Below are 27,648 nucleotides of genomic sequence, written 5' to 3'. Positions count from 1 at the left end.
GTCCCTGAAAGAGCAGTGTTGAACAAAGTGCAATAGCAACTGCAATAACAAAAATGTTTCAACTACAGTAATTTAAAATTGTAAAAACAAAATTACAATCACGCGTGGGGGCTGTATATAGTTCGACTATAGAATTACATAAAATTAGTATTTGTTTGTGATTTTGTTTTCTCCACTTTAAATTATAATATTTGAAAGGTTTCCATAATTGTAATTGCAATTAAATTTCCTCAACATTGCTGAAGGGTGCATTCTTTCTGTAAGGAGAATCCTTATTTGTTCTCCGAAGGAATGTATTTTTCTATATGGAGCATCTCCATTCGGTCTCCGGAAGAGTGCATTTTTTCTGTATCCGCTACGATGGTCGATCAAGCCGTTGCGTCTTCTGGATCTTGAAAAACTGGAGACGAGGATAGAAAGAGAGGGATACGGGTGGGCGACTGAGGGATGAATTGAGAGAAGTTGGCCAGAATGTCTGAGGTGTCAGAATGTTTCTTTTTTTCATTCTTTTTTTTATCTCTAATCTTGAGCTGAGAAAGAGAGAGTGTGTGTGAGTATCTGAGGTGTGTGTGTGTATGTGTGTGGCTGTTAGGAACATTAAGAGGAAAGAGAAAGAGGCAGAGATAAAGAGACGCACGCGCGACCGCGAAAAGTGACCACGATGACCTCTCGGAGTGTTCGGTAGTGAAAAAGTTAAAGATTTGTAGAAAGCTAGAGAGAGAGAGAGAGAGAGAAGAGAGAGAGAGAGAGAGAGAGAGAGAGAGAGTAAGAGAGAGAGAGAGAGAGAGAGAGTAAGAGAGTAAGAGAGAGAGAGAGAGAAAAAACGTGTTGCTTTGTTCACTTAGCGCAGGTGAGTTGAGATTATCTGAATCACCAATTTGAGATATCTGAGAGATATTACCTTTGCGCGGGGGAAGCGAGCTAGGGAGGCCAGCCGAAAGCGATTTTAATACCAAAAATAAAATTCCAACGAAATGTCAAACATGTTTATGAAAAAAAATACTGTAGCAAGCGAATTCGTACTCATAAAACCATCTTCCTTCATAGGAGTGCGAGAGGGTGATAATAATGAATAAAGAGAGAGAGAGAGAGAGAGAGAGAGAGAGAGAGGGAGGGAGGGTAGGAGAGAATTTACACGAGGTGAGAAGCTAAATTTCAATCGTTTAAACTCTATAGTTTCCTCGAAAGACTTCTTCCTTCGTGCGTCCTATATCTTCATAGATCTTCTGCTAGATCATCCAGCATAGACAAACCTTTACTCCAATTTCTCCTTAATTTCCATTCTCTTTTTTTTAAATTTTCCTATTTATTTCTCTTTTGTTGTCATTTTCCCTCCTTGCCCATTTGCTCTCTATCTACTCCTCTACTCGTTATCTGGCTGTTGCTGTAAGTGAAATTGTGAATCTTCCCTTGGGAGTTGTGTGAATGGTCCAGTGAATGAATCGTGATATTTAGATTTCTTATTGAGAGTGAAAGAGTGAGTGAATGAGTGTGAATGATTACCAATCTCTCAATTAAGGCTGTTTGATGGCCAGTGAAGAGAAGACGATGCCAGGGTGGGGACTGAGAGAAAGAAACACGTTCGCGAATAATTTCTTATCGATTTGATGATTTCTGTAGACAAAAAGAATAGAGATTGATAGGAAGAGAGAACAAAAACATATAGAGAAATGTTCGATTTTTTGATGAAGACGCGATTGACGGTGACTCGTTTTTGCTGGCTCTACCCTTCCTGCTTCCCCCCACAAATATAATATCTACTCAAATACATCAGTGTTAATTAATTCATCGAGGTATTCAAGTTGATGTAATTTCTGATTTAGAGACTAGAGAAAGAGAGAAATAATGAGAAATAGTGAGAGGGGAGGAGAAAGATAAACTAAAATTTGACACACTGCGAATAAAGAGAAATGCAGTGATAGAGAAAAGATGAATTAGTTAACGCAAAAATGAAATTATTTAAGGCAGTGTGAGAGGTGTGGAATGGTCTAAAGATGAATTTTCTTTCAGACTCGGAGGAAACGTTGAGCGGAGGTGGGTCCCGTTCACCGACGCACATTCGTTTGAATTTCGAACGGTGTTTCCGGAAGGAGTACAGCGCTAGTAACCTGCAAAGCAACAAATCCTCGACGCCAGCATCGTCCGAGGATCAACAACAGCAGCAGCAGCAGCAGCAGCAGCAACATTCGGATTCAGAATCGGAGCAGAAGCTTTCCAAGGAGAATTTGAGCAGTGCCATATTCAATTTAGTCGCTGGCGAGTCTGAGATTAGCCAGAGCGACTTCGAGGGCTCGTTCAAAGTTGAGAACGAGAGAACGGAGGGATCCGTGCGTGACTTTTGCGTTAAGGAAGGCGATGTGTACCGTTGCACAGTCTGCCACAGAACGTATACACACATAAGCAATTTCTGCCGGCATTACGTGACCTCGCACAAGCCTAACGTCAAGTACTATCCGTGTCCTGTGTGTTACAAGGAGTTCACGAGGAAGGACAACATGGTCGCGCACGTTAAGATCATTCACAGCCTGAAGCCGCACATGAGTCTCAGTAGTGGCGGTAGTAGTATGGGACAACAACGGTAGACCACGTGCCATCCACCTCGAGAAGTTCTTCTAACATTGCAATTTCCCGATGGTACCATGCGCCATCGTCAATTTTCTTCTCAACACTGATCGATGATGGAACACGCCTAAACCTTCTCAAGGGATAGGATCTCGGGGATCTAGAAAGATATAGCTGCCATCGTTGTATGAAAACTCAGCCAGTAACCAAGCTATCCTGGACAGGCTCTTCGAGGATCGCTTCTCGTTGCCAGCTCTCCATCACTTCAACTCTCCTAGATCAGCACGAGTCATATTTAGCACATTTTTCCAACGGAATAACAGGAAACCAAGGATAGATAGCTAGATACTTAGGGAATTATCGTACCTAGGCTCTTACACGTGTAGCTAGCGAGCGAACGATTTACAAGTTATACCGAGTGTAATGATAAATTTTTAACGCCAACTGATAGAGATATGCGTAGTGAGCTGAGCCGGAGATTTAGCATTTAGATGCCTAGTTTGGCCGGTACGTGGCCAGTATATGTTGATCCTCCACGTACCTGCCATCCAATCGGCGAATATCAAGCAACCAAATCTTACAAGTGTTACGTTTAGACGAGTTTTCGATGGATTTTTATCGTTGGGCTATCCATATGCCCGATGTAACGCAGCTCAATATTTCAGTTTTCCTTTCTTATCTTATATGCTATATTGGTACTACGTGGTACCCATTATCCCCTCTCCCCATTCTCTCACAGATTTGCTCTTTTACCTCCTCGATTCTTCGTCCCCTTCATTTAACACAGCTCTTTTTCCCTCTGCAGTTATCTTCTTCTTCCTCGTTGCCTTTTGGCCTCTTTTTTTATTTACACTTCATCCCGTACACTTGCACGTAGTGTCAATGCAGCTTTCATGTTTTACGAATGAATTTCAAAATTAATTTTTATCCAGCAAGCATACCAGGATCTTTCACAGAAAACGAAGAATCACTCTTTTAAGCTACTTTTATTTCTTGACTGAATTTTTGTGATTTCTTCCCCTCTTCCATTTTTAATACTAACATTTTAAGCATATTTTAGATCATTCGTTACTTAAATCAATTCATTTTAATAACCTTTCACTATTGCTGGATAAGAAAATTATTTTTGATAAAGGACTGCGGCTAAAATTATATCAGAACGGAATGGTCATCTTTGATGGGCAAACCGAGCACTTTTAGGTGCGTTGGGCATTAAGTTAATACAAAATCAATGAGCTTTACCACGTGCCTCACCTTGGAGAGGGAGTCGCGGACAAATAATGAATATAAAAAGCAAAAAAGTAAAAACAAAAAAAAACAGATAGCAGGAAGAATGAGAAAGATGAAAAAATCATTAAGAAAATATTAGAAAGAGTTTATATATCGCCAGTATCCACCGTGCCTGAACCAAGTTCTTGCACAGCGTGGCTCAACGAACTTAGGGGACAAATGAAATGAAAAATTAAATAGAGAGAAAGCATGCAAAATACCAGAGGCATCAAACTATTAAGTCAAATCTTGATATAGAGAACAGATTATTATTATATTTACTATATCTATATCTATACCTATATATATATATATATATATATATATACAAAAACACATATGAGACTAATAAATCTGTGAGAGAATCATATGTGCGCGCAGAATCTTGAGGAAAGGAGTCCAGATTGATCGATCACGAGATATCGATCGCTCGATCAGGGGCACCAATGATCCGAATTTAATCGAGGGATTCGTCAGCAACATAAACAAGAAATTCACAATTATTATGAAAAAAAAATATATTATAAATATATTAAAATAAGAGAACCACGTAGACTGAGTTAATGCAATATATAGATATATAATGTATGTATATATATATATGTATATACTATATATATACACACACTTATACGATGACCGTTCAAGTCTGTTGAGCCGTTGAACCGTTGTCGATTTTTTTCGAGCCTGAACTTTTTGCGCGCGTTAATACAAACATAGTCGTAGAAGATCTTAGCGAAGGAGAGAAGGCTTCAAGGCTAATTCATGGAAACGGGACATGCAATTTTAAGATTTGAAAGACTGCAGAGGGACGGTTTTAACGACACCAAATACAAGATAGTACTGACATTGGATAGACTGAAGGCACCGTAGTAGTAACTTAACGCCGTGCGGCGACCAAGCTACGATCCGCTTCCGGTCGCTTCTTACCCGATATCACCATCGCCGCCAAAAAATCTCTCAGGGAATACACGAGGAAAATTTTGCTTTCGAATATTATCCAAATTTATAAAAAGAATAAAAGAAAAGAAAAAACGACACTAGTATCGTTGGAACAATCGAAGAAAGAAGAAAGTTTCAATGAGAAGGAAATTGAAGAATCGATGGACGTAAACGACTCGGGATTGAAAGAGTGTCGGAACGTGCGATAGTGGCTGGTGGTCGCGGCTAGTAGATTTAGTCGTGATGAGACAGCACTAAAATAACGAGAGTAGCTTACTATATTTTGCACCTTCATCCTTGAGTCTCCTCCGAGAACCAATTCGTCACTTGGATTCCCCCAAGTTGGAGCTCTCACCGATGAAATATCGTTTATGCGACAGAGAGATAGGCGAGCGATTTATATACAAATTTTTTCACTAGCTGGGCGTAGACATTAGACGACTAGAGGCTATATAATAATAATAATAAATCTCTTATTATTATTATTACGATTACAATTATCATTATATTGCTATTATTACCGCTACTATTATTACCGTAGTTATTCATTGTTAATTTTAAACGAACTCGAGACTGTGTGTGAGATGCGTTTTGTCTGTACTGTTCGATCGAGCGGCGTTCTTCGCTTGTTCAGTTCAGTTTCGTTCCCTTTTTTCGCATCCTGCTGTGTCTCGATGCGAAAAATTAAATTGACGGACGTTTCTCGGTCGTGACTCGTTTACCTTGTGTCATGGTTCGAAGGGACAAAATTGTTGAATTTGTCGTGTCGTTTTATTCAATGAATTTCATCGCGATACAGGGCAAAGGTCATTGTCGATTCGTTTAATAGCGTCGTTGTAGGTAATGGTTTGTAGAATGGATGCGCGCGATAATATTGCAACAAATTATCCATCACTCTCGCATTGTATCCGGAAAGACCTGTTTCACCACGAGATCGATCAGCTTTAACGGAGAGGCTTTCGCTAATCTTGTTTCCTTTCTTCTCTACTGTGCGTTCGTTCTATTCGACGCCCTCCAATGTTACAAAGCTGATCGGTCTCGAGCGAATAATTTGAGGATCTTGGAAGCTTTACAAACTTCTGGACCAAAGAGAATTTTATGAGCCTCGCGCGAAAGCTTCAGGGGGCTGCTTGATAAACGTTTGGCTATCCTCGAGCCTCGAAATAGATTACGGTGAGGGCACGGTACTTCCGGTACATTCACGAGAGATTAATATATTCGCGATGGGTTGCAGTTGGCCCGTCCAAAGAGAGACATCTGAGCGGTATAAATTCACATAGTTGATAAATATATATAGATATATATATATATATATTAGATTTTATTATTATTATTATTATTATTATAATTATTACTATTAATTATATTAAACAAAAGTGCAAAGAGGCAGCGGCTAGACAGCTTATATCTATTTAAAAGAAAGAAATTAATTACAAAGGGAAAAAGTAAACAATTAACACACACTCACATTTGATAATCACTGAGAGGCTAAGACTAACTCAATTATATAGGACAGGGAGCGACGAGGATAGTTTGGAAAAAGAGATACGTGTAGTATGTTCGTTGAAAGTCATCAGTAGATGTTTCTCTGTTGTCTTGTAGATTATAATAAGCACCCAATGAATCATTTCGGATAGCTCGATCAAAATGAAACCCTGGTTTCTTTTCTCTCGGCATCTCGGATGATTCGCAAGTTTTCAGCTTAATTTCTACCTCCACGAAAATCCAAAAAATAATCTTATTTCTTATCTTTCCTGCTATTATATTCTTCAGACTTATTCCGATACTGATGAACTGAGAATTCTATTTCTGGGCAGCTGTAGTCTTGCGAAGATCGTGCTTATTCCCACTGAGCTCCTCTTGTTGGCACTTGAAGGCTCGTGAAATCAGATTGCATCTATTGTACTTCTTGACAGTGTAAAAACTAAAAGAGAAAAAATGAATGAAAAAATATACAAAGTCTAAGGGAAAATAATCGGGTGTAGGTTTTTATAGATAAAACTTCGCTCCAAGGAAAAACGAGGAAATTATATCGTATATCTAGCTCACGTTGGTTGCCTTTTTGATAAATGAAAAACGTTGTTGAAATTTTTAGAGTTAAGTAAAGTAGGAAAATATTGTAAGGGAGAGATAAGCAGAGTGTATGAGAGAGATTCTTGTTGCCAATTTATAATATAATAGTAACGTAAGGAGTATAGGGTGATTTTGTGAGTCTTAATAATGTTAAATTTTATTAATTGTACAAAAATTAGTGTTCAAATTGACAAAAAGTGTTCATATAAAAAATCTTACAACAAAGAGATAAGATGAAACGAAAGTCGACGTTTCAGGGAGCTACAGTGGGAAGACCAAAGGCATTGATGTATTAGAAAAAGTGGGAAAGAATTTTGTTTCGTAATTCCAGTAAAGAGAAATCATCTCTCTCTCTCTCTCTTAAACGATTGATCTTTGGCTTTATAGGCCGGCTGCCTGGAATGATATGCTCGGTAAATCGAAATTTTAAACAAGCCAGATTTTATCCCAGATAAATAGAACCTTCAGGGTATCGTTGCTATGTTAAATGTTAATTAATTTATACGTGTTTATAGAAGGTTAATGGAGTACGTGGGCGAATTGAGGTGAAAGAATAGAATATGTTATTATTATTATTATTATTACTATTATTAAGAGCGACTCTTACAAAGAAGTCGCGTCAGATTCTCGTCTTTATTATTCCCTTTCTAAAAGGGAAACACCAGTCAATGAATGATTAATTATTAAGTTTCTTCATTTCGTGTTTAATCGATCCACTGGCAAACTCTTGCTCCGAGCAGAAAGAAATATTGATGTAAAATATGTGAAAGCTTCATCGTATAGATCAAGAGAGAAAATCATAAGATTGACAAGCAAGAAAATAAGGAGGATTTTAATTTACGAGGCTTAAAAAGCAGACTGTACTACCGGATAGATTTTAATATATATAAACAAACATATATATATATATATACACACACATATATATCTTATATATACATACACATACGCAATCATGTATGAATGTGTGTATGTATGTATCGAAAAAGATAAAGATGAGAAAACATAGTTTATTAATAAGAATTGAGAATTCATCATTTAAAAAAAAACGCGATACCCACGTACGGAGTGTCGTGAGAATCATAGTGCAATTGGAAGTACATATATGAAGATTCCAAAAATCTGAAAAGTTTGCTCTTGTCCAAGCTCGACACTTTTCAGCGTGTGCCACAAAATTACGCGACACCCTGTATAAATACATACAAGAATTATATTATTATGATTATAATTGCAATTATTATTATTATTATTATTATTATTATTATTATAGATTATATATATATATATAAACAAAAGTTATATCAAATATATTTTAGCGCTAGTTGGTAATTAAGGTCGTTGCAGTTGTGAAGTGAGATGCGTCAGAAAACAGCAAAAATTAATGGAGATAAAATTAATGGCAAGAAAATATAATAATAGAGGTTGATTTTTAATTTTTATAATCTCTTGTAAGTGACTAAAAAAAGCAAACTGATGATGTGTATTAGATTAAAATCAGAAAGTGAGAGTGTGTGTGAAAGAGCGCGCGCGAGCGAGCGAGCGAGAAAGGAAGCGTTTATTGTAAAGCGTATCAGTGGAATCCAATAATTAATTATATAAACGTAGGAGTAATATTCCCCGTTTTGGTGCCTTTTCAAAGCGACGCTGGAGTCGAAGCAAAAAGCTGAAAAGAAATATTGAGGTAAAAAATGAAAGAGACAAATTGAGACGAGAAAAAAGAAATTAAAAGTTATCGACGAACGGATCAAAGTTTTGAAACTGTTATTGTAAAATCGACGAACGCATCTCTTCTGGACAAGAGACAAATAATGTTTGCTTTTTTAGACATTGTTCTTTCGGTGCGTATCATCGTCGATTTGCATTCTTCTAGTGCCAAATACAAAGTGAAGAAAATACAAAAATTTTATATTGAGAAATGAGAGGCTACAAGAAAGAGAAATAGCGAGAGTGAGCTTTTGCGTGCGTGGCTGTGTGTATAGGTTTGAGCGAGCGTGAGAGAGAAAACGAGTGAGTGACTTTTTAATGCGAGAAAGGGTCTTTTCTGACGCTGGGTAGAATTAGTATATTTTATATGCACTGATGATTGTTTGTTTATGACTCTAATCAATAATAAAAATACGAAACGGTGTTCAATACACGAATAAGTGATTCTCGCTGTATACCAGATTTTCTCACGTATCAGTACTCTTATGCACTGTACTTTAAGTTATTTTTGTCTGTTATCAGTTTGAGCAATGATTTTCCACAGTAAACCGATCGATGAATAACGTTTTAATGTTAGGTATGCTCTCTCTATTCTTCTCTCCTCATTTGAACACCTCCACCCCCCTAAAGTTTCTTACTGGAATTATTGATGAGCTTGGAAAATCATTTCTCATTCTCAACATTTATCGTGCGAGTAGACCTGATCGTGCAGAGCACGTTAAATTCGAGATGTATCAAAAGAAATCATGTAGACTCTCTCATATATATCATCTTTTTTCTATTCTTCACTGATTTTTATCTTTGCGCATTCGGGCCCCCCGAAGTGGCATGACTCATTGAATGAATAAGAAAAACTGACCATTTTTAAACATAATAATGTTCCTTAAATTTTAACATTTCGTCACAGAAATTAACGTCTCTGTTCCATTAGCACTGGCATTGTAATTAAAAAAATTAATTCATAATTGTGTGTGAAAAATTTGTCAATTATTGAAGCATCATAGTGTACCTTTTGGTTGATCTTTATTCTTATTATTTTTTGGAGCAGCTCCAACATCCTATTTCTGTAAATTTTTATTTGCTTCTTCATACATCATATGAACAGATAAGTGGATAACAGTGCTAATGAAAAATAAGGACTTTGCAAGAAAATTTATACCTGAAAGAGAGATAAAAATGGAAAAAATAGTGAGTAAGAGAGAGAGAGAGAGAGAGAGAGAGAGAGAGTGAAAGTGAAAGTACGCGAATGAAAGAGGTAATTACTAAGCTAACACTATGGTAGTGTGTAGTAGCTGCAATATTTTTGTATGTCGCTTAGATATCGTATGTTTATATTGCCACCAATTCTTCACCTTTATTTTGCGCACTGTAGAATCATTACTTTCTTATTTGTATAATTATTAATTATTAATTTTTCATTGCGTTGCTCTTCCGATTACAATTGTTCATTGAGAATGATTTTGTTTTTATGATTATTGTAAAGTCTGTGTACTATTTCCTTTGCTCGTTTATCATCGTTCGCGTCCGGCTAACACTGAACGGCTGTCAATATTTGTTCATTTTTTTCCTTTTGGTTTTTAATCGTGACCACCGGAAGTGCCATATTTTTATTTATAATCGCGAATTGAAATTTGCCGGACGTGCGACTGAGATTAAACGATTATCAAAGAAATAACTGTCTCCGCGCGATCTTTTCACCTAGACAAAGTTTTACTTAATTTTATTGACAAAAGAACCTAGCACTTTATCACTTACACGAACATACACATACACATACATACATATACAAAGATACGACAAATACAGAGCACCGTTATTCTTAGCCAAAAATTATTTTTATTTAGTGTTATTCGTTTTAGCTTGCATTCACGAAAGCTGAGGACTTTTTCGTGCTCCATTAATATAACAAATTTGTCATTTTTATTAGAGTAGCGTTTTAAAACATTTAATTTTTTTCTGGCACGAAAGATTCCTACTGCTGATCTTAGTCTATGGCTTCCCTGGTTCAAATGTTCGTCAAGAAAAAGCATGTGCATCTATGTAAAAAATACTTGGTCGATACAACATTTATACTTCAGGGGAGTACAGTTAAACGTTTATTTTTATTTTCTATGGATTTTTGTTTTGCATGTTGCGTACACATATTGTTGATTTATGATTTTTACTGTAAAGACTACGAAAGAAAATAATGTTAGAGCTAATTAAAGAAAAATATATATATTTATAATAAAAAGTATATATATATATATATATATATATATATATATATATGTAAATGGTTTGTTAGTTGCATTTAAATTGACAATTTTCGCTTGCACGTAAAAGTTCGGTGCAATAATTGATGAAACCTTGAAATTTTAAAGTTGAAATTACGTGCAAATATCTTGGGAGATGTAGTGGATTGAAATTCAACGATTTTGTACAAGAGAAATTGTACTTATCGATTTTACTCTTGCGGAATCGTTGAAATTCGGTTTGCTTTGGCCACTTTGAAAGTTTTGCTTATAAATTTTTGTACATACAAAATGGAAGAAATTCTTGGAAGGCAGAAGTAAAATAATCCAAAGTCCAAAGCAAATTCTCCATCTCTACCAAGAGTCTTGGAATTCTTTAGTTTTTAAATAATGATCATTTTTAATAATTATTAAGTCAGAGGAGCTTGCCAAGTAATTTTTCGTCGAAGACCAGAAGTTAAGGTCTGGCTAAGAATTGTAAGGAAATCTTCTCGGAGTATGCTACGTATGTATTTTTGTAGATAGTCTATGTGCTATGATCCTACTATTGCATACACTGATATACACGTGCACACAATGTCGCGAGATTCATTAAAGAATGATGTGGTTTTAATTTCTATTTTTCTTTTATTTCCGTTTATCTCATCCAAGCCCAATATTAATTATTTTTCTTCATCAGTCACGAGGATTCAGCTTCTTCTGATTTTCAGCACAATCACGTTTGGTTGGTACGTTTTAGCTGTTCTTTTTGCACTTTTGATATATCATTCCTTATTGCTCATTCTATTAGATTGACATTATGGAAAAGCAGAAAGCATTAGAAGTCTCGTTAAAACGAACTAACCAATAGTGTCTTCTAGATAGAAATTAATTATCGAATTTCTTATTTGCCAATTATTGTAGAAATTATGATTTTTATATATATTTATGTCACGTTAAACGTATCGATTTTCTTTGGAGTTTTCCATAGATGTTTGTACATGTTAAATTTGCATCTGTAGTAACTGAGAAATGAACGTAATTTTCTTTATCACAGCATGAGATATTAATTTAAGACTTTTTTTTAGAATTCACATCGACCAGTGGAAAAGAATCCGAGACGAAGACAGACAAATCGTCTAAGGGGAACAGTCAGAGCTCCCAGCAGCAAGTAACGGAAGGAGGGTCATCAAAAGCGTCGTCTTCAACGGCATCAGCGACATCAGCGAGTTCTGCGGCAACGACGAGTTCGACAAGTTCAACAACCACTGCATCGAATTCTGGAACGACAACAACAACAACATCCACTGCTAGAAATTCGTCAACGGGCTCGCCAGGATCACGAAATCAGAATAACGTATCGGGGAACTCTTCTTCGAGCAGTCAGCCGAGTACACCGGGAATTGGAGCAATGTCTGCACCGACAGGACGTCAAGTGCCTAAACGGCGCATGCGCAGGAGAGCGACCTCTCATTCGCAAGACCCAGCGGAGCAGCTTACCGAAATGTCCGTCAGAGGTCTTAACCTCTTCCGTTATGCGTCCATATCAGAAGGGGTGTATCAGTGCACCGAATGCGCCAAACTTGATATTCAAAAGACTTTCAAGAATAAGTACAGCTTCCAGAGACACGCATTCCTCTATCACGAGGGCCATCAGAGAAAGGTCTTCCCGTGTCCGGTTTGCGCAAAAGAATTCTCCAGGCCAGACAAAATGAAGAATCACATGAAGACAGTTCACGACTGCTTCATGCCCAAGGATTGCGTTATGCCTTATGGCTTCTATCTCCCGCCTTAGCAAGCGGTGCGTGGGCGAGGTGGGATGGCGACAAGCTCGCCAACAGCGGAACATCCTGCTACCAGTGCAAGCCAGCAACTCAATAGACAAAGATCCTCATCTTCGCCCCCCAAACCCAAGAAATCCAAACTGTAGAAGAGAATTATCCCTGATATTCCCCTCCTCTACAAATCCCCTGTGCCTCTATCATGTATCGTTCCATTCAACGACTCTCGTTGAGGACAACTAATAATGAACAGTCTTACACGAAGCACGAAATATCGTCGATGCTCCTTCAATTGATCGATTTTTAGTTTAATTTTTCCATTTTGAATATTACTATGATCCACTGTAAACACTCATTGATTTGCTGGCTACTGATAAAAATTCATTGTGTAATGCGATTCACAGAGTCGTTCATTGAACGTCGTGTGCATTGCTCGACAGTATTAATTAGCTTTTTTGACCGATAGACACTGTGTAAACGGACCAATCGCAACCCCATCTCACTCCCACGAGAGCCGCAACATGTTATAAGAAACTGTTTGGTTCGTCTTGACAGCCGTCCCAACGATCTTCGCGACTCTCTTCCTCGGAACTGGATAAGGCTTCCGGCTGAGCTGGAGGATATAGTGACTAGAGATTTTCGAGCTCTACCGAGAGAAGGGACGAACACTTTGCTCCATCCCGTGTACATTTAGTATTAAATGAACTTTTAAACTGTGCAATAGCGTACGTTGCTCTATTTCTTCTCGTCGCTATGAATCAAGCTCGATTACCGCGATCCACTTGCCAATCTTACGTCTTCCCGTTTTTTATGATCGGATCGCTACTGTTTCATCGTTTTATAAGATTCCATCGCAAATATACCTTAGTCAGCATTAGCTGATTGAGAATTTCTTCGAAACAAAAAATTAATTTCTCATTAAAATTAATTGTTTAGCGTGAAACAATAGCACCCAGGAGGTGGTTTTTCCTATCTTGCAGACAGAGATCTTGATCTCTTTGCAATTATAGTTCGCTCGAACCCAAACGATTTGATAATGACGAAATTTACTTTTGAAAAAGTTTGTTCCTCTCATCACATATCTGTTTATCTATGTTTATCGTGGATAGCTAGGGACTAATTATACGGAAAAGAATAATTATATTATTCTTAATTGAGCCCTCCGGCCACCCACGAGAAAATTCCGATGGTGCGTATGTTTAATAATAATCCAACATAATACAGATTTTAAGAAAAAGAAATAAAAATTAGAACTGAGAGGTAAACACAGAGAAAGAGAGAAATAAAAGAAGAGAGTGCGTGTATACTATTTACCAGAGAGTTTATATTTTACCAGAAAATGGTAAAACGGCAGAGCTTAGATGATAATGTAGTTGAAAATAACGTGGATTTATCACGAATTACACTGCATAGCAGATTCGGTATATGTACAGGTTTATTTTGGAAGAGTGTATTATATTATTATTATTCTATTATAATTTTAGCAATTATTCTTGCACAATTAAATATTTTTATTATCACCGTTATTATTCGCTATTCATAGCTATACTCTGAAGTTTTAGGAATGGACAAGCAACAATAGGAATTATTATTAATTGTTAGCTTAACTAAGAAAGCGCACAGAGATGCACAAGGTAGAGATAAAGATATACTACATATATATATATATATATACATACGTGTGTGTGTGTGTGTATATGCAGGCATAGTTCATATCGATTCCCATATTTACTTGTGTAGTGCGCGAGAGTTTATTTTTCATTACCACTGATTTCTTCGTATTTACTTTTTTCGTATCCCCCTCCCCATTCTTCGCCTCTTAATTTACGCAATGCGTCATGCGATACAAAAAGATTTTTATATTTTCAATATTGATATACTACTACTATTATTATTAGTTCCGGTGTATTGGGTAGGCTCTCGCTGAGGAGAAGGAGGACAATCACTATTTGCCCTGCATCGCATTGTTGTCAATATCTTTCAGAGTTTTTTTTGTTTTCTTGTTCGTTTAACATAGCCCACTCTATGTTACTATTAAGATGAAGAAATTAACTATTGCTAGATTTTTTTTTCAAAAGAAACCACTTATGGGCAATAACAGCGCCAACAGTATTTTCGTCTTCCCTAAGTCGATTTTTAAGTATGTCAGTGCATCGAACTTGCGTATGTATGAGCATTCAAAGGAAAATTTATTCAAGGTTAATGGGGAGAAATAAAAATATATCTATATATGTATATTGCGCACAAACCATGTCGTTATTGAAAAAATCTATCGTGAAGAAAAGCAACAAAAACATTGTAAATCAAATGGATCGTTCAATCATATGCATTGTTAGATTCAGTGATACAAAATAACGTTAATGAGACAATTTATTTGCTCTCTTAATAATTCTTCAAGAAGAGAGAAGAATGACCTTTGTTTAAAAATAATTTTATCGGCACTTGAAAACTCGCTTGTTACTTTTGTCACTTCCATAATTTTTAGTTTTATACACTCATTATTAGAGTAGTTGTTTAGACTTAAATTTCTTTTTAGTTATTAATAATAATATTATTATTATTTTATTGTCAGCGTCAAATAACGTTTAATATTTTATTTCTATTTTTATTTGTAACATCGGGTATTAGATTATTAGTTTAGTAAGGTGCCCTTGGCTTTAAAGCAACCATGCATATTGAGCTGGATAATTGATGAAGTAGAGAAAGAGAGAGAGAAAAGGGGTGGGTGGGGGAATGAGTGAGTGAGTGAGTTGTGTATGTGTGCAAGATTAGGAGAAAGTGAGGGCTCGTAAGAGACAGAAAGAATGAACGCAATTATATTCAGAATGAAGATATTTTATTTCATGTTAAATGGAAAATAGTTTAAGCAAATGTGACTCCTTCTGTTTTTTCTTTATTTAAAAATTAGTTATTTGTCAGAAATTATGATTTTGATCAATTTGTACTGTTGGCGAAAGAATAAGAAAAGTATATATTTTAAGAGATTCTTGTATTTTCCGGCTATCAAGCAGAGAAGAACTTCTCAAAAATAATTTTATGAAGTAGAAGATAGAGAGGAGGAGGAAGGAATAGGAGGAAGGGGCGCAATAAAAGAGGCAAAGTCGCACTCTTTCGGTTCTCTCGTTGATTTAACACAGCAAAAAAATTTACAGCATGCAGCCAATTATAATTCGCATTGCTCTTTTTAATAAGCGAGATATCCCGTTGGAGTTGCGGCCATTGCAAATATTACTATTAATACGATAGCTTATGTAACTCTTAAGTATTGTTACTTGTACTGTTGCACTAACCGTCACCAAGACTCAGCACAGTGATCCTCTAGTAATAGAGTAAACATAAAAATAATTATTAAAACACTAGAACCGTTGATTCGATACGACGAGTAAGATGGATTTTTGGCTGGGTCAGCACAATGATATCAAAAAGGAAAAACAGCAGTAGAGAAGATGTGAAAAAGTAATAAAAGAGATAAGGATAATAAAACAACAGCAAGCGCTAAGGATTATTAGAAGAAGTTAAAAAGTCGGACGTTACGAATGGAGAAAAATCTATTAAATTATATATTATATAGAAATATATTATATTATGTTACAGAACTATATTATATTGTACGCCCTCGGCGGAGGTGTTGAATATAACAAAAAAAGCAAAAAAACGTTATATATGCAAACAAATAATGATAACAAATAAATAAAAATCAGATGCACATTGACACAAATATCGGCCGAGCGCCTGTTCCCCTTTGTATTTGTGTACGTACGTACGTACCTAATGCAAAAAGATAAATATAATAATTCACCTTGGTGCCTGGTGGCGATAAGAATGATAACAATCTAACTATTATTATTTTTATTTGTTTTTATCTAATTGTAGTTTCATTGTAACTCCTTGTGATATACATTGCAATAGTCTATCCGACCGTTCGTTTCTTGTATCGACGAGCGCTACCTTTGAATTAATTAAAGCAAATATATAAACGATAATCAAGAAGAAATAATTTCAAACATCTTTCTGGACTTGACAGTGTTATCAATCTCGAACTATACTCTATTATATGCATTTGTGTGTATATACTAACATGTCTTTTCTAAGGTACAATCTTCATTTAGTCGCACGCCTCCTCGAATTATTTTTACAATTAATTTTATTGTATAAATTGATCGAGGAAGGCAGCGATGAAAACATTTTTAGCCTAGATTAATTACATAAGATAAAAAAGCGCATGTATCCCACTGACACGACTAACAAAAAATCCTATTCCTGTTCTCTTTTCAGTAGACCAGTTGGCGAGTCTCCCAAGCGACATAACGTTCGAGATATGCAGATCCTCGTCATCGTCTCCAGGAGGTCCAGTAACACCGGGTAATGGTACTGCGAGTGGCCAAGAGAGGTCAGCGACCTCGTCACCGACAGCAGACCCGAGGACGCACAATGATAGTCCCATTGGTGGATTCTCAAGGTCAGCGGAGGATGGAGGGGGCGGAGATGACGTAGGCGACGCAGACGATCGGACCGGATACGTGAAGTCGGAAAGAACGAGCGGAGTTCACTTCCTTACCGACAGGGACGAGGATAGAGGGGATCTGCTATTGGCTAAAACGGAGACTGCCGACACCGAACCGGAAGTGAGGAAACAGGTTGGTGGCAGCCAATCCAGGAAGCGACGCAGACGCTGCAGAGCGACTTGCAAGCCAGGAAGTCTCCTCTTCGCCAGAATGCGACCTCGTATCTGAGATCTGAGGGTGCTTTCCAGTCTTTCCTCTTACAAATCTAACACTAGCTCACTATTCCATGTCTCAAGCATATACACAGACACACGCGCACATCCTCTTTGACCGTAATCATCATTCTTCTTTTTCTGCTTCTCCTTCCTTTATTTTCCATTTCCTCTCCCTTCTTATTATTATTATCGTTATCATTAATTTTATTATTGCGATGCACTTATGTTTTGCGTAGTTTGCGCGCCAACATACACTTCGCATCCTTCGACCTCGAATAATTTTTCAGAATCTCGTGTATGCCCAATGTCGGTTTCAATTTTCTCCCTATTTCACTAGACAATTTTCTTAGAGTATATATATGAACAGAGTACAAGAGAAGAAAAGTCAATATATTAGTTAGGCTAATTAGAAAATTTGATATTAGCGTGTTACATTTAGGTTATGTAGAGGGTGACTTTTATTCAGACGATGCTATACGTATACAGGGTTTCGCAGACAAACCAAGCACAGTATTTACGTAAATTCTTGAAAGGGGTCTTTCTAGAAAATTCTAAAGTAGCAATGATAAAGTTTAATAATAGAGTAATAGTGAACTGAGGTTTCTTCGTTTAGCGCGCTATGGTTATGTTGCACCCTGTATGCATATATTTATATGACTTGGCACTATTCAGCAAGGTACAAAAGAAAAAAGTCGAAGGACGATATATAAATGTTGTGTACATAAATTACGAAATTTTGACCTTGAAACGTGTTGTAAGTTAATCATTATAATCAAACTATTTGAATTCAATTGAATCTCATCAGTGGATTATATTGAATTGTTTGGTTAATGTTTGTATAACGAGTTTTCCATGATGATTATAATGGTGATAGTATCCATGTTAATTGTTTTCAACTAGCCAGTTATAGCTTATCAATATTAGGATTATACTAACAAACACATTAACGTGCTTCCGAATTTTCAGCAGTTATAATTTTTATTTGCAAGTATCTCGATAGCAATATTACGGAGCTCATAAGATGATTGGTCAGTTGTCTGTTTTTTATCTTAAGTTTGGCGCAATATCTAGTCGAGTTGAAAGCAAGCTGTGTGTGCTTCATTTATATTTATTTAATTCCTTGCAGATTTTATAATAAAACATGAATTTTTAAAAAAAGGTTGAATTATATGCTGGATACCTTACTGAAAAGAACACTTTTTTCAAATAAAAACAGAAAGAAAAAAGAGATTATTTGTGCAGCAATGCAGGTAAGATCAAGCTTTTATATTTATTTGGTTTGAATTATATAATTTTCCATCTTCCATCCCATATACTACATATCATATAGTATATAGTATACAGATGCAATATGAAGAAGATTTCAATTAACAATCATAACCTAATTTTCGTTTTGAGTGGAAAGCACCCGTACGAGGCGCAAAACTTCAGTGTTGTTTGTAAATAAACTTAAATTAGTGATAAGGCGGTAGAAGGGGAGATGGAGGAAGGGGGGGAGAGTGAGAGTAAATGAAAGAAAATATCTAAGTAAGGAAAGAGTGGAAGGGGGAATTATGGATGGATTGTTTTGCAAGCTGCTGGAATACCTGATACAGAACGACGGTTCTGTAGTCTGCAAATGGTGCGGCGAGGTATTGCCGTCTCGAACGAGATGGTACAGGCATAAATACAAGCTCCACGTAAGCACTCAAGTCGCACAGCCGGCACCTCTCTTCAAGTGTCACAGCTGCAACGCTTACTTCAAGTCCAGGAAGGGATACATCGGACATCTGAGCTCCAGGCACAGTGACAACGAGAATGACGAGAATCAACAGGAAAGCATCAATAGCAAGAAACCAAGGAAGAACTCTGATGTAAGTTCACTCAATGGAAATTCATATCGGACAGCTCCCCAAAAGGTCACCGTCCCATTCATCTAACAAATTCTTTTTGGTCATAACCATGAAATTGATACATCGGTCGTGGTGAATGGGGTGGTGCAGGAATTTTGGAGAACTCGCTGAGAAAATTCCACATAACCTCCCCAAAGTATACCGCCAAAAATTGCATCCGCCGCTTTTTTAGCTTGCGCCTCGTACCGTTATTGCTTTCTCGCGTACTGTCTCGTAGTAATATAATAGATTTGTGATAAGGACAAGAAAGAAAGAATAATTGAGAGGGGGTGGGGAAATTGATGCGTTATTGCATGCGAAAGATGCTGACGAGTCACGAAAAGTTTTGTGACTTCTGGTAGATCGGCAAAGGTCCCGACTGGGAGCAGCAGAGGGAGAAAGAGGAGAGGCTAGTGGCCGACATTATCGACCGGGTGAAGAGGGAATGCGAGGCCCAGGGTGAGACAGTCACCAGACGAGGTTACTCCAGGAGGTCGACCGTCATGAACAGCTAAGGGACTCCTCGGCAAAAACCATTAACCAAATAAGCTGTTCAACATTCGTCTTCTTCAATCCCGAAGTCTCTCCATTTTAACAGTGTCCAAACTGTCTTGTCTTAGGCTCATGTCGCCCCCTTCAAATACAAATATCAAAAATGAAATATAGGTGTGAACGAGTGTATATTGTGTGCAAGAAAGAGAGAGAGAGAGAGAGAGAGAGAGAGAGAGACGGGAATCCAGTGCCAAACCTACGTAGTAAAATCGTCTCGAAGGAAATGATAAAGATGAACGTTCATTATTACATTTAATGCTAATAAGAAGAGCGATCGTTTTTTGCTCAAAACATAACATACTATAAATATATATACATTACAACTTTTTGCTATTTTCGTGACATTTTACCGAGGCGACTCCTAAAAAGTGCGCGTCACTGTTCACCCGTGGTCGCGTCAATGTCAAACTCTACTTGACAGTTATACAAATATAAATATTTACGTGCATATTTTATTGTATATTTATCTATGCTGGAACGACGCATGGTGTACAAAGACGAATAATTATCGATTCACGGGTACTGTATATTATAATGTACATTGTTGAGTTATCATGTCTTCAGAAGGGAATGGTGAAGAGAGAGAAAGCGAAATAGAAAATGGGGTGAAGGGGGAAAAAGAGTAGCCATATTTTTGCGGGTACATGTCTTCTTCTTGGCTGTTTCATAGATCCAAATGACCATGGGTGGACACGCGCCTTATATACGAGTGTAATCGTAATTATTAAAATAAAAATCCAATTAGGACACTGATCAGTGTCACAATATAACTAAGATAGATGGGTAGATAGACAGGTATAAATAGATAGACGGATAAGCGGTAGATAGATAGTTGAATAGATAGAGTTATACAGACAAGGTTTTGCAAAAGTATCACGTATGATGCGACAGTTTTAAGAATTTGTGCCATAATTTTGCACAACCTTGTAGACATATGTATAGATGGTTATAAAAAAACGTGCCAAGGAAGCACGGAGAAAAATAATTATTAATCTTACTATTAAATCTGAAGTCTGTCCATTTTTTCGATCGTCTCGAAAGTATTTTAACTTAATAAAATCTCGTGGCGTATATATATATATATATATATATATATAATGATAAAAATCACGCGACTAGTCATAATTTTCCCTGCGCGTATACTAGAATTCTCTCAGTCCATTCTTCCATAAACGGAAAATATATGTAATATACATTTTTACGATCGTATACGAGCAGGTCTGTCGAGTTTCCCTTCAACTTTCTAGTTTCCTTCCTACTTGGTGCCAATTTATCACCATCACTTTATATTGATGTGTCTTCCTAGTCTGATGTCTGATACTTTTTCTAACCTTCGTCTCCTTCCAATTCTTTCCCTCATTCTGTTTTATCTCTCGTATATTGCTATTGTTTGGTCTACACATTTGGAACTAGGAAGGGAGGGGAGGGGAGGCGAATGAATACTTCAATCTTCTCTAGTAAATTTTAAGCGTTACTAAATACATTTTAAGTATAAATGTGAATGGCTGACCTTGCGCGAGCACTGGTGGTTATGTTTCAGGGTGAAATTGTTTATTTCTTTACGAATGATTGATTAACAAGGACATCCAAGATCCGAATGAAGAAGCATCTTCTATCATAGTAAACGCATAGTACCTACAGTCCCGTTTGCTACGATGCCTGCAAACGGTGACACAAAGCTACACAACTTACAAATAACGAGAATCGAACATATTGTGCATTATACGTCGGGAAAGGAATAAAATCAAAATTAATTCAACCATATACGTGTTTTGTTTAATTATATCAACATTTAATCTTTCATCCTCTTTATTTTTACCTTAATTCTACTTCTTCCTCTCTCCGTTTTTCCTGAAAAAGTGTTTGTCATTTTTTTAATCTTGGACTACATATGCCATTGTGTCCACAAATTTGAATATTTCCCGCGTGATGTATTTTCATGATGGCGTCGATCAGTGATGGACAAGTTTTTCTTTACCCTCGCCTACTGTAGGAGACGCCAGTGTCGGTTTCACTCCCAGTTTGACCTCAAGCAAGCATTTATATGTTTTGTTTATATACATTGGATATTTTTTCTTTAATATATATATGTAGACACACGCGTAAAGAGTGAGAGAGAGAGAGAGAGACAGAAAGTGAAACACAGGGGCCATAGGCATAGGGCGAGAGAGTTTCGCGTCTCATTCAGAGCGTTTTATTTCCTTTATACAGTTGTAGTGAAAAAGAGCAGTGAGATAACAATATTGAGTATTTGATATTAAGGGCGTAACTGAACAAAAATGCGACCCTTCAAATCAAACTGGTGATGGTACGAGGATACAAATTTTGGGTGTCGTTCGGAGGTTTGGTCAATTTAACTTGACTAGAGCAGGTCGTGAGGATTCCCAAAGCCTTGTAAAATGTCGAGATTTAGCGTTATGGTCTTCCTAGGCCTATTTTCGTCAATACTTTTCACTCAGATCAATGGTTATCATTCGAAAGATCCTGCAGCTAATGGGAGATGCGAGCCTATAACAATCAATCTGTGCATGAATATTCCGTACAATGAAACAGTAATGCCAAACCTGCTTAACCACCAAAAGCAAGAAGATGCTGGTCAGCAAATTCATCAGTTTGCTCCATTAATTAAAGTCAAGTGCAGTCCAGACCTGAGATTTTTTCTTTGCACCATGTATGCACCTGTATGTACCATTCTTAAAAGAGCTATTCCACCCTGCAAATCTCTCTGTGAAAGTGCTAGGGCTGGCTGTGAAGAAGTGATGAATTCTTTTGGATATGAATGGCCAGAAAATCTAGAATGTTCAAAATTACCTGAAAATGGAGGAGAGGAGCTGTGTGTTGGAACTAACAAGACTACTTCTTTAGAATCATCCCCACCTCAGTATCCTCCTAGAATGCCAGTAGCAGAATTTCAGCCTCAACCTGGTTGGACTCCAGGACCAAAGTCTCCCTATGGAGGTGGATTTATGTTGGGTGCCAGAGATTTTGGTTTTGTTTGCCCTATGCATTTTAAAGTGCCTCCAGATCTTGGATACTCCCTTAAAGTTGGGGATAAAATTGAACGCAATTGTGGAGCACCTTGTGATGGAATGTTCTTCAGTGAAAGGGAACGTAAATTTTCTAGAGTTTGGGTTGGTACTTGGGCATCCGTGTGTGCAGCATCCTGCTTTTTTACATTTCTTACATTCCTCATAGATACTGATAGATTCAGGTAAATATCATAATCAAAATGCATTATGAAAATATCCAAGAGAATCTGAGAATTATTAAAGATTCTATTTTCAGATACCCAGAAAGGCCTATCATCTTTTTGTCTGTCTGCTATCTGATGGTAGCACTCGTGTATGTTGTAGGCTGGGCAGCTGGCAATTCTATATCTTGCAGAGATCCCTTTCCTCCTCCTCTAGACATGAGAATACAAATGGCCTCAACCATAACTCAGGGTACCAAGCATGAACTCTGCACAGTTCTCTTTATGGTTTTGTATTTTTTTGGAATGGCATCCAGCATTTGGTGGGTGATTCTCACATTAACTTGGTTCCTGGCTGCTGGATTAAAATGGGGTCACGAAGCCATAGAAGCCAACTCTCAATATTTTCATTTGGCTGCTTGGGCAGCACCAGCTATTAAAACTGTTACAATTCTAGCTATGGGCAAGGTGGAAGGTTTGTACTATATCCCTTTTGTGCAATGAAATAAAATATTTTTCATGATTCTATAATATCAATAATTTTTCAGGAGATATTCTGTCTGGTGTCTGCTATGTGGGCCTGTGGAATGTGGAAGCGTTGCGTGGCTTCGTATTAGCACCTTTATGCGTCTATCTCGTATTGGGAACGGTTTTCTTACTCGCAGGATTCGTTTCTTTATTCCGAATCCGCACAGTAATGAAACACGATGGTACAAAGACCGATAAACTGGAGAAGTTGATGATTCGTATTGGAATTTTCTCCGTATTATATACAGTTCCTGCCTTGATCGTGATAGCCTGCCTATTTTACGAACAAGCATATTTCGACCAATGGATGCTCACGTGGAACATGGACATGTGCTCCAGGGCTGGACCGCAATCTCTTTACTCGATGCCTTGTCCTGTTGGAGAGAGAACGCGTGACCTCGGAAGAAGGCCAGAGTTCGAAGTGTTCATGATAAAATATCTAATGGCGATGATCGTTGGTATAACAAGCAGCTTCTGGGTCTGGTCGAGCAAAACATTGACCAGCTGGCGACAATTTTTCCATCATATTCAAGGACGTCGTGCCGAAGCCTACGTTTAGATTGCTTCTTGCATATATAGGACTCGTTAAGTCCATCTTCAATCACATACGGTTAAATTAAACCGCAGCAATGAGCTATTAAAGCTTATTAGGTTTTTAAGGAAAGGCTACTCGCTGTTTCGTGTTTATTAGCTGTGCCCAGTATAAAGAAAGTGCAAAATGCATAATTTAACAATGGCCTCACTTTTGTCCTAAAGATGGTAGGTCAGACGGGCTTTATAGGAATATCTTCTTCACTGCCTCTACCCGATTCCCTTTTTTACCTACTTATATAAATATATATATATAGTATATACATACATATATACATATACATTCACTTTCTATTTTAATTCTATATATGGTACAAATCGATGTCATTCGGTCGACCTCGCGTAGCTAGTAAATCGGGTTTGCTGGAAAGCAAAACATGCGAGTTTTAGCTCAGTTTTCATAATCGCAAATATTATTTAAGCAGATTTTAAATTTTAGTCTTTTATCGTGCCAATTGAACGGTGTTTTCCATTAAATTAACATCAAATCGTGTTTCGATCAATTCTTTCAAACTGGCATTTTCTCATCCCCTGCTCAAACTTCTAATGCAAACAAAATGTGTTCAATTCAAAGGATCGATCCTGAGAAGAAACCTTGCGATTACTAAATAACTTTTATGGAAAGCATTTTTTGGAATGTCCATTTTTTTATCAATGGAGAACTGAATTTATTACGCTTAACTCGAATAATTTTTACGTACGTCTACGGAGATACCGTAGACAAACTACATAATACTCTTTATAAGACTTCTTTTAAGATTTGTCAGGATTTTTTATTTCTATGTAATTGTGTATTTTGATTCCTTTCGTTTTTAAGGTATATATAGATTTTAATCACAACTAGACATGAATTGAAATAATTCTTGCTATTTTTCTCGTTATTAAACTTCTATGATTGATACGAGTTTTATGGCAAGAGATACTTGTATATAATACCAGGCTTTAATTTTATTATGTACTATAATATATTTTTAAAAAGTTTATGTACATATATAATGCCGAAAATTTTTTCTACGAAATCAAAACTTAAATCAAGTGAAAACTACATGAAGAAAAACTGGGATGAAAAATTAGGCAAATTCGTCCAATGAAACTGTCGAGCTTTCGTGTTTCGCGTTAGGAAATCTGACGCTTGCTGATGCTACTGAATTAAAATAACAGAATGTTTACGTTTAATGCACACAAATGTACGTGATGTTATGTAAAATTATATATTATAGCTATTATATTCTTTATATAATAAATAATGATGTACGAAAAAGAAAAGTGACTTTTAACACAATTTTTACGAATAAAGGTAGCAGATAAGTACAGTCAAAATTTAGTTATATCAGTTTATTAATTTTACTAATTTGTTTTTAATTAAGATGCTTGTTAGTAGATTTTAGTTGCTATTAAGTTTTAGTGCTTGAACCAGAAGATGCAGGATTTTTCTTTAACACGGGCATCGGTTTTATAAGGCCCTTGTGACGGAGAAATCTAACCAATAATGGGACTGTGGCGAGAGTCACGGCTATTCTGGGACCAGCCAAACATTTATGAATTCCGTAAGCCAACAAAAATGTAGAAGTATTGCTAGTAAATTTTTTTACATCTTCGCTTGATATAAATTTATCGAGGATACTGTCTAGTTCTACCCCACTGAAAAAAAACTACTTTAATTATTCAATCATTTGTAACATACAATCTTTTGGTCAAAGTTTTCTCTTACAAAGATAACGCAGCATAAATGGTCCCAAGAGATATCAAAGATATGGTAACGTGAAATATAGCTGCAATTGCACCACATTCTTTTAATAATTGTTTTAATCTTTCTCTCTTTAATTGTTTGATTTCTGCAGCTTGAGGCTCTGAACTTGTTGAATACATCAAACATAATTGCAACTTTGGGTCATAGAATAATTGTAATTTTTTTAATATGATATTAGTAGCTGCAGAACCTAAGTAAAAATATGAAAATCCTGCATACACGGCTTGATACATTACCTTTATATTTTCTTAAGCTAAGGATTAATAGATATATATGTATATAATGTTAGCAAAATTTACTCTTTAAATTTCTTATAATATTTGTCAAACTTTGATTGAAGAAAAGTAAAAATTTTTTATCAGAAACTAACCATTTTTGTTAAAGAAAATGCGCGAAGCTTTTTTATCAAACACATATGTTCGGTAATGTGATTTTTGCATGTCCTCAGCAATGTATTTTCCATCTCTGGCCCATTGGCCTCCAGGCATATTTAAATGCATTGACTTGCCTTTTGAGCAAAATGGTGTAGGCACGTTACTTTGCATGGTGCCATTTAGGCTAACAGCACCAAAACAATCATAAGAATCAACGTGTGAATCCTGTACTCTTGTAAAATTTTGATGTTGTGTTTGCTGAAGATTAGTACATCTCCCATTGCCGTTAGCAGAATAAAGGAATGTTGGGGCAGCAATGTCTCTAGAACGTTCAGGTGTGAAACGACCAGTTTCATTGGCAAATATCTCACTAACATTTATTGGCAATGGTAAGACAGGTGTCTCAGGATAACGACGAACTCCTGTCAAGTGAAATGCATTAATTCTTTTTTGATTCACTGCAAATGCTGTTTTAACATCAAGAAGTGTTCCTGTAAAAATAATATTAATAGCCTATTATATGAGCTAAACTTAACAATAATCCAAACAATTTCCCTTCATAGTCTTAGCTCAATTTTTTCCCATATTTATGGATTAGAGATAATATTAATTTATTTTATGTATAAAAATTAGTCAAAAATATACCTGAGTTTTTTAAGGCAAGCAACATATCAGAGCAGCCAATTCGAAATACCATCATGATGAAAATTTTACTTATCTAACCATCAAGATCAGAGAGGTATAATACTCTATCCTTCTTTAAAGATTGTCTTAAACTCAATTTGCAATACAAAAATGGAAATCAATTTCAAATGCGTCACTTAAAATTTACGTATACATAGATTACAGAATCTGGAAAGAAGAACTTAACCTGATTACATTGAGATCTCTTTCCATATAATTTGTCCCACTCGTATAATAAACGTAGCATCACCAGGAAATACAAAAAGTTCGATCAAGATTAAATTCTAACAGCAGTATATATAAAAAGAAATAAGAAAAACTAAAATACTAAAAACCGGTTCTGTATGGCTTGTCAGATCAGTTTCTTTCGTAGTGTGAGTCTATAACAAGGGAAATCCTGGAAAACATAAAAAACGACAGACACACGTGTAAACATGTAAAATTTTGTTACGCCACTTTGCTATTGTATTGTTGTCTTATACCAAGATAACAATTACTGATGCAGCATGACTTTGGGATTGTTGAATTGTTTTAGCGTTTCAATTATGTAGATGAAAAATTCATATGGCAAAAACTTTAGAACCACAAAAGTCAAATTTTTAAAAATTTTCAAGTAGATACCAAGTTAGGTGGTAGAATAAAAACAGAAAAATAATATATACAATTTTTGGTACCTTTATAATTAAATATAAGTTAATCAATCGGAGTAAAAGCAATTCAATCAGTTGTAAATATGTCTTATCAATACCAAAAGTAATTGGAGGTTATATTTGTCAAGGTCAAGGTTTTAATCCTAAGAAAGATTTCATTTTATGCCTTCATGATAAGAGTCTGATAAGAATTT

The 27,648-nt window shown here is 36.4% G+C and overlaps 3 protein-coding genes across 10 annotated transcripts in view; 2 read left to right on the top strand and 1 right to left on the bottom strand.

The window, feature by feature from the left end:
* Positions 1 to 21,441, top strand: part of ttk (zinc finger and BTB domain-containing protein ttk) — a 36,781-nt gene extending 15,340 nt beyond the window's left edge. For 5 of the 8 annotated variants that reach the window (XM_066730994.1, XM_066730997.1, XM_066730996.1 and 2 more), the window contains exons 5-7: positions 16,820 to 17,181; positions 18,839 to 19,117; positions 19,498 to 21,441. In XM_066730994.1, coding sequence (XP_066587091.1) covers positions 16,820 to 17,181; positions 18,839 to 19,117; positions 19,498 to 19,650 — 794 coding nt within the window. In that variant the 3' untranslated portion in view covers positions 19,651 to 21,441. Of the gene's footprint in view, positions 1 to 2,010; positions 11,398 to 11,851; positions 16,637 to 16,819; positions 17,182 to 18,838; positions 19,118 to 19,497 lie in introns of those variants that run through there. The other 3 variants (XM_066731000.1, XR_010823002.1, XM_066731001.1) reach the window with 3 other exon arrangements.
* A 387-nt stretch (positions 21,442 to 21,828) lies between these two features.
* Positions 21,829 to 25,172, top strand: fz (frizzled). The gene is made up of 3 exons (XM_066731110.1): positions 21,829 to 22,898; positions 22,973 to 23,352; positions 23,426 to 25,172. The coding sequence occupies exons 1-3, from the start codon at positions 22,087 to 22,089 to the stop codon at positions 23,962 to 23,964; spliced, it is 1,731 nt and encodes a 576-aa protein (XP_066587207.1). The 5' UTR covers positions 21,829 to 22,086; the 3' UTR covers positions 23,965 to 25,172.
* A 133-nt stretch (positions 25,173 to 25,305) lies between these two features.
* LOC136775915 (uncharacterized) lies at positions 25,306 to 27,595 on the bottom strand. The gene is made up of 5 exons (XM_066731112.1): positions 27,479 to 27,595; positions 26,766 to 27,201; positions 26,117 to 26,611; positions 25,708 to 25,936; positions 25,306 to 25,637 (listed from the first exon to the last, which is right to left on the bottom strand). Exons 2-5 carry the CDS (start codon positions 26,818 to 26,820, stop codon positions 25,391 to 25,393), a joined length of 1,026 nt encoding a protein of 341 aa, XP_066587209.1. The 5' UTR covers positions 26,821 to 27,201; positions 27,479 to 27,595; the 3' UTR covers positions 25,306 to 25,390.
* Between the last annotated feature and the right edge of the window lie 53 nt (positions 27,596 to 27,648).

Source organism: Prorops nasuta, unplaced genomic scaffold, assembly GCF_024137725.1.
Source record: "Prorops nasuta isolate Cenicafe-Biocafe unplaced genomic scaffold, Cenicafe_Pnas_1.2 PNAS00008, whole genome shotgun sequence".
In the NCBI taxonomy this organism is placed as follows: Eukaryota; Metazoa; Arthropoda; class Insecta; order Hymenoptera; family Bethylidae; genus Prorops; species Prorops nasuta.
This window is presented reverse-complemented; position numbering and strand designations above follow the sequence as displayed.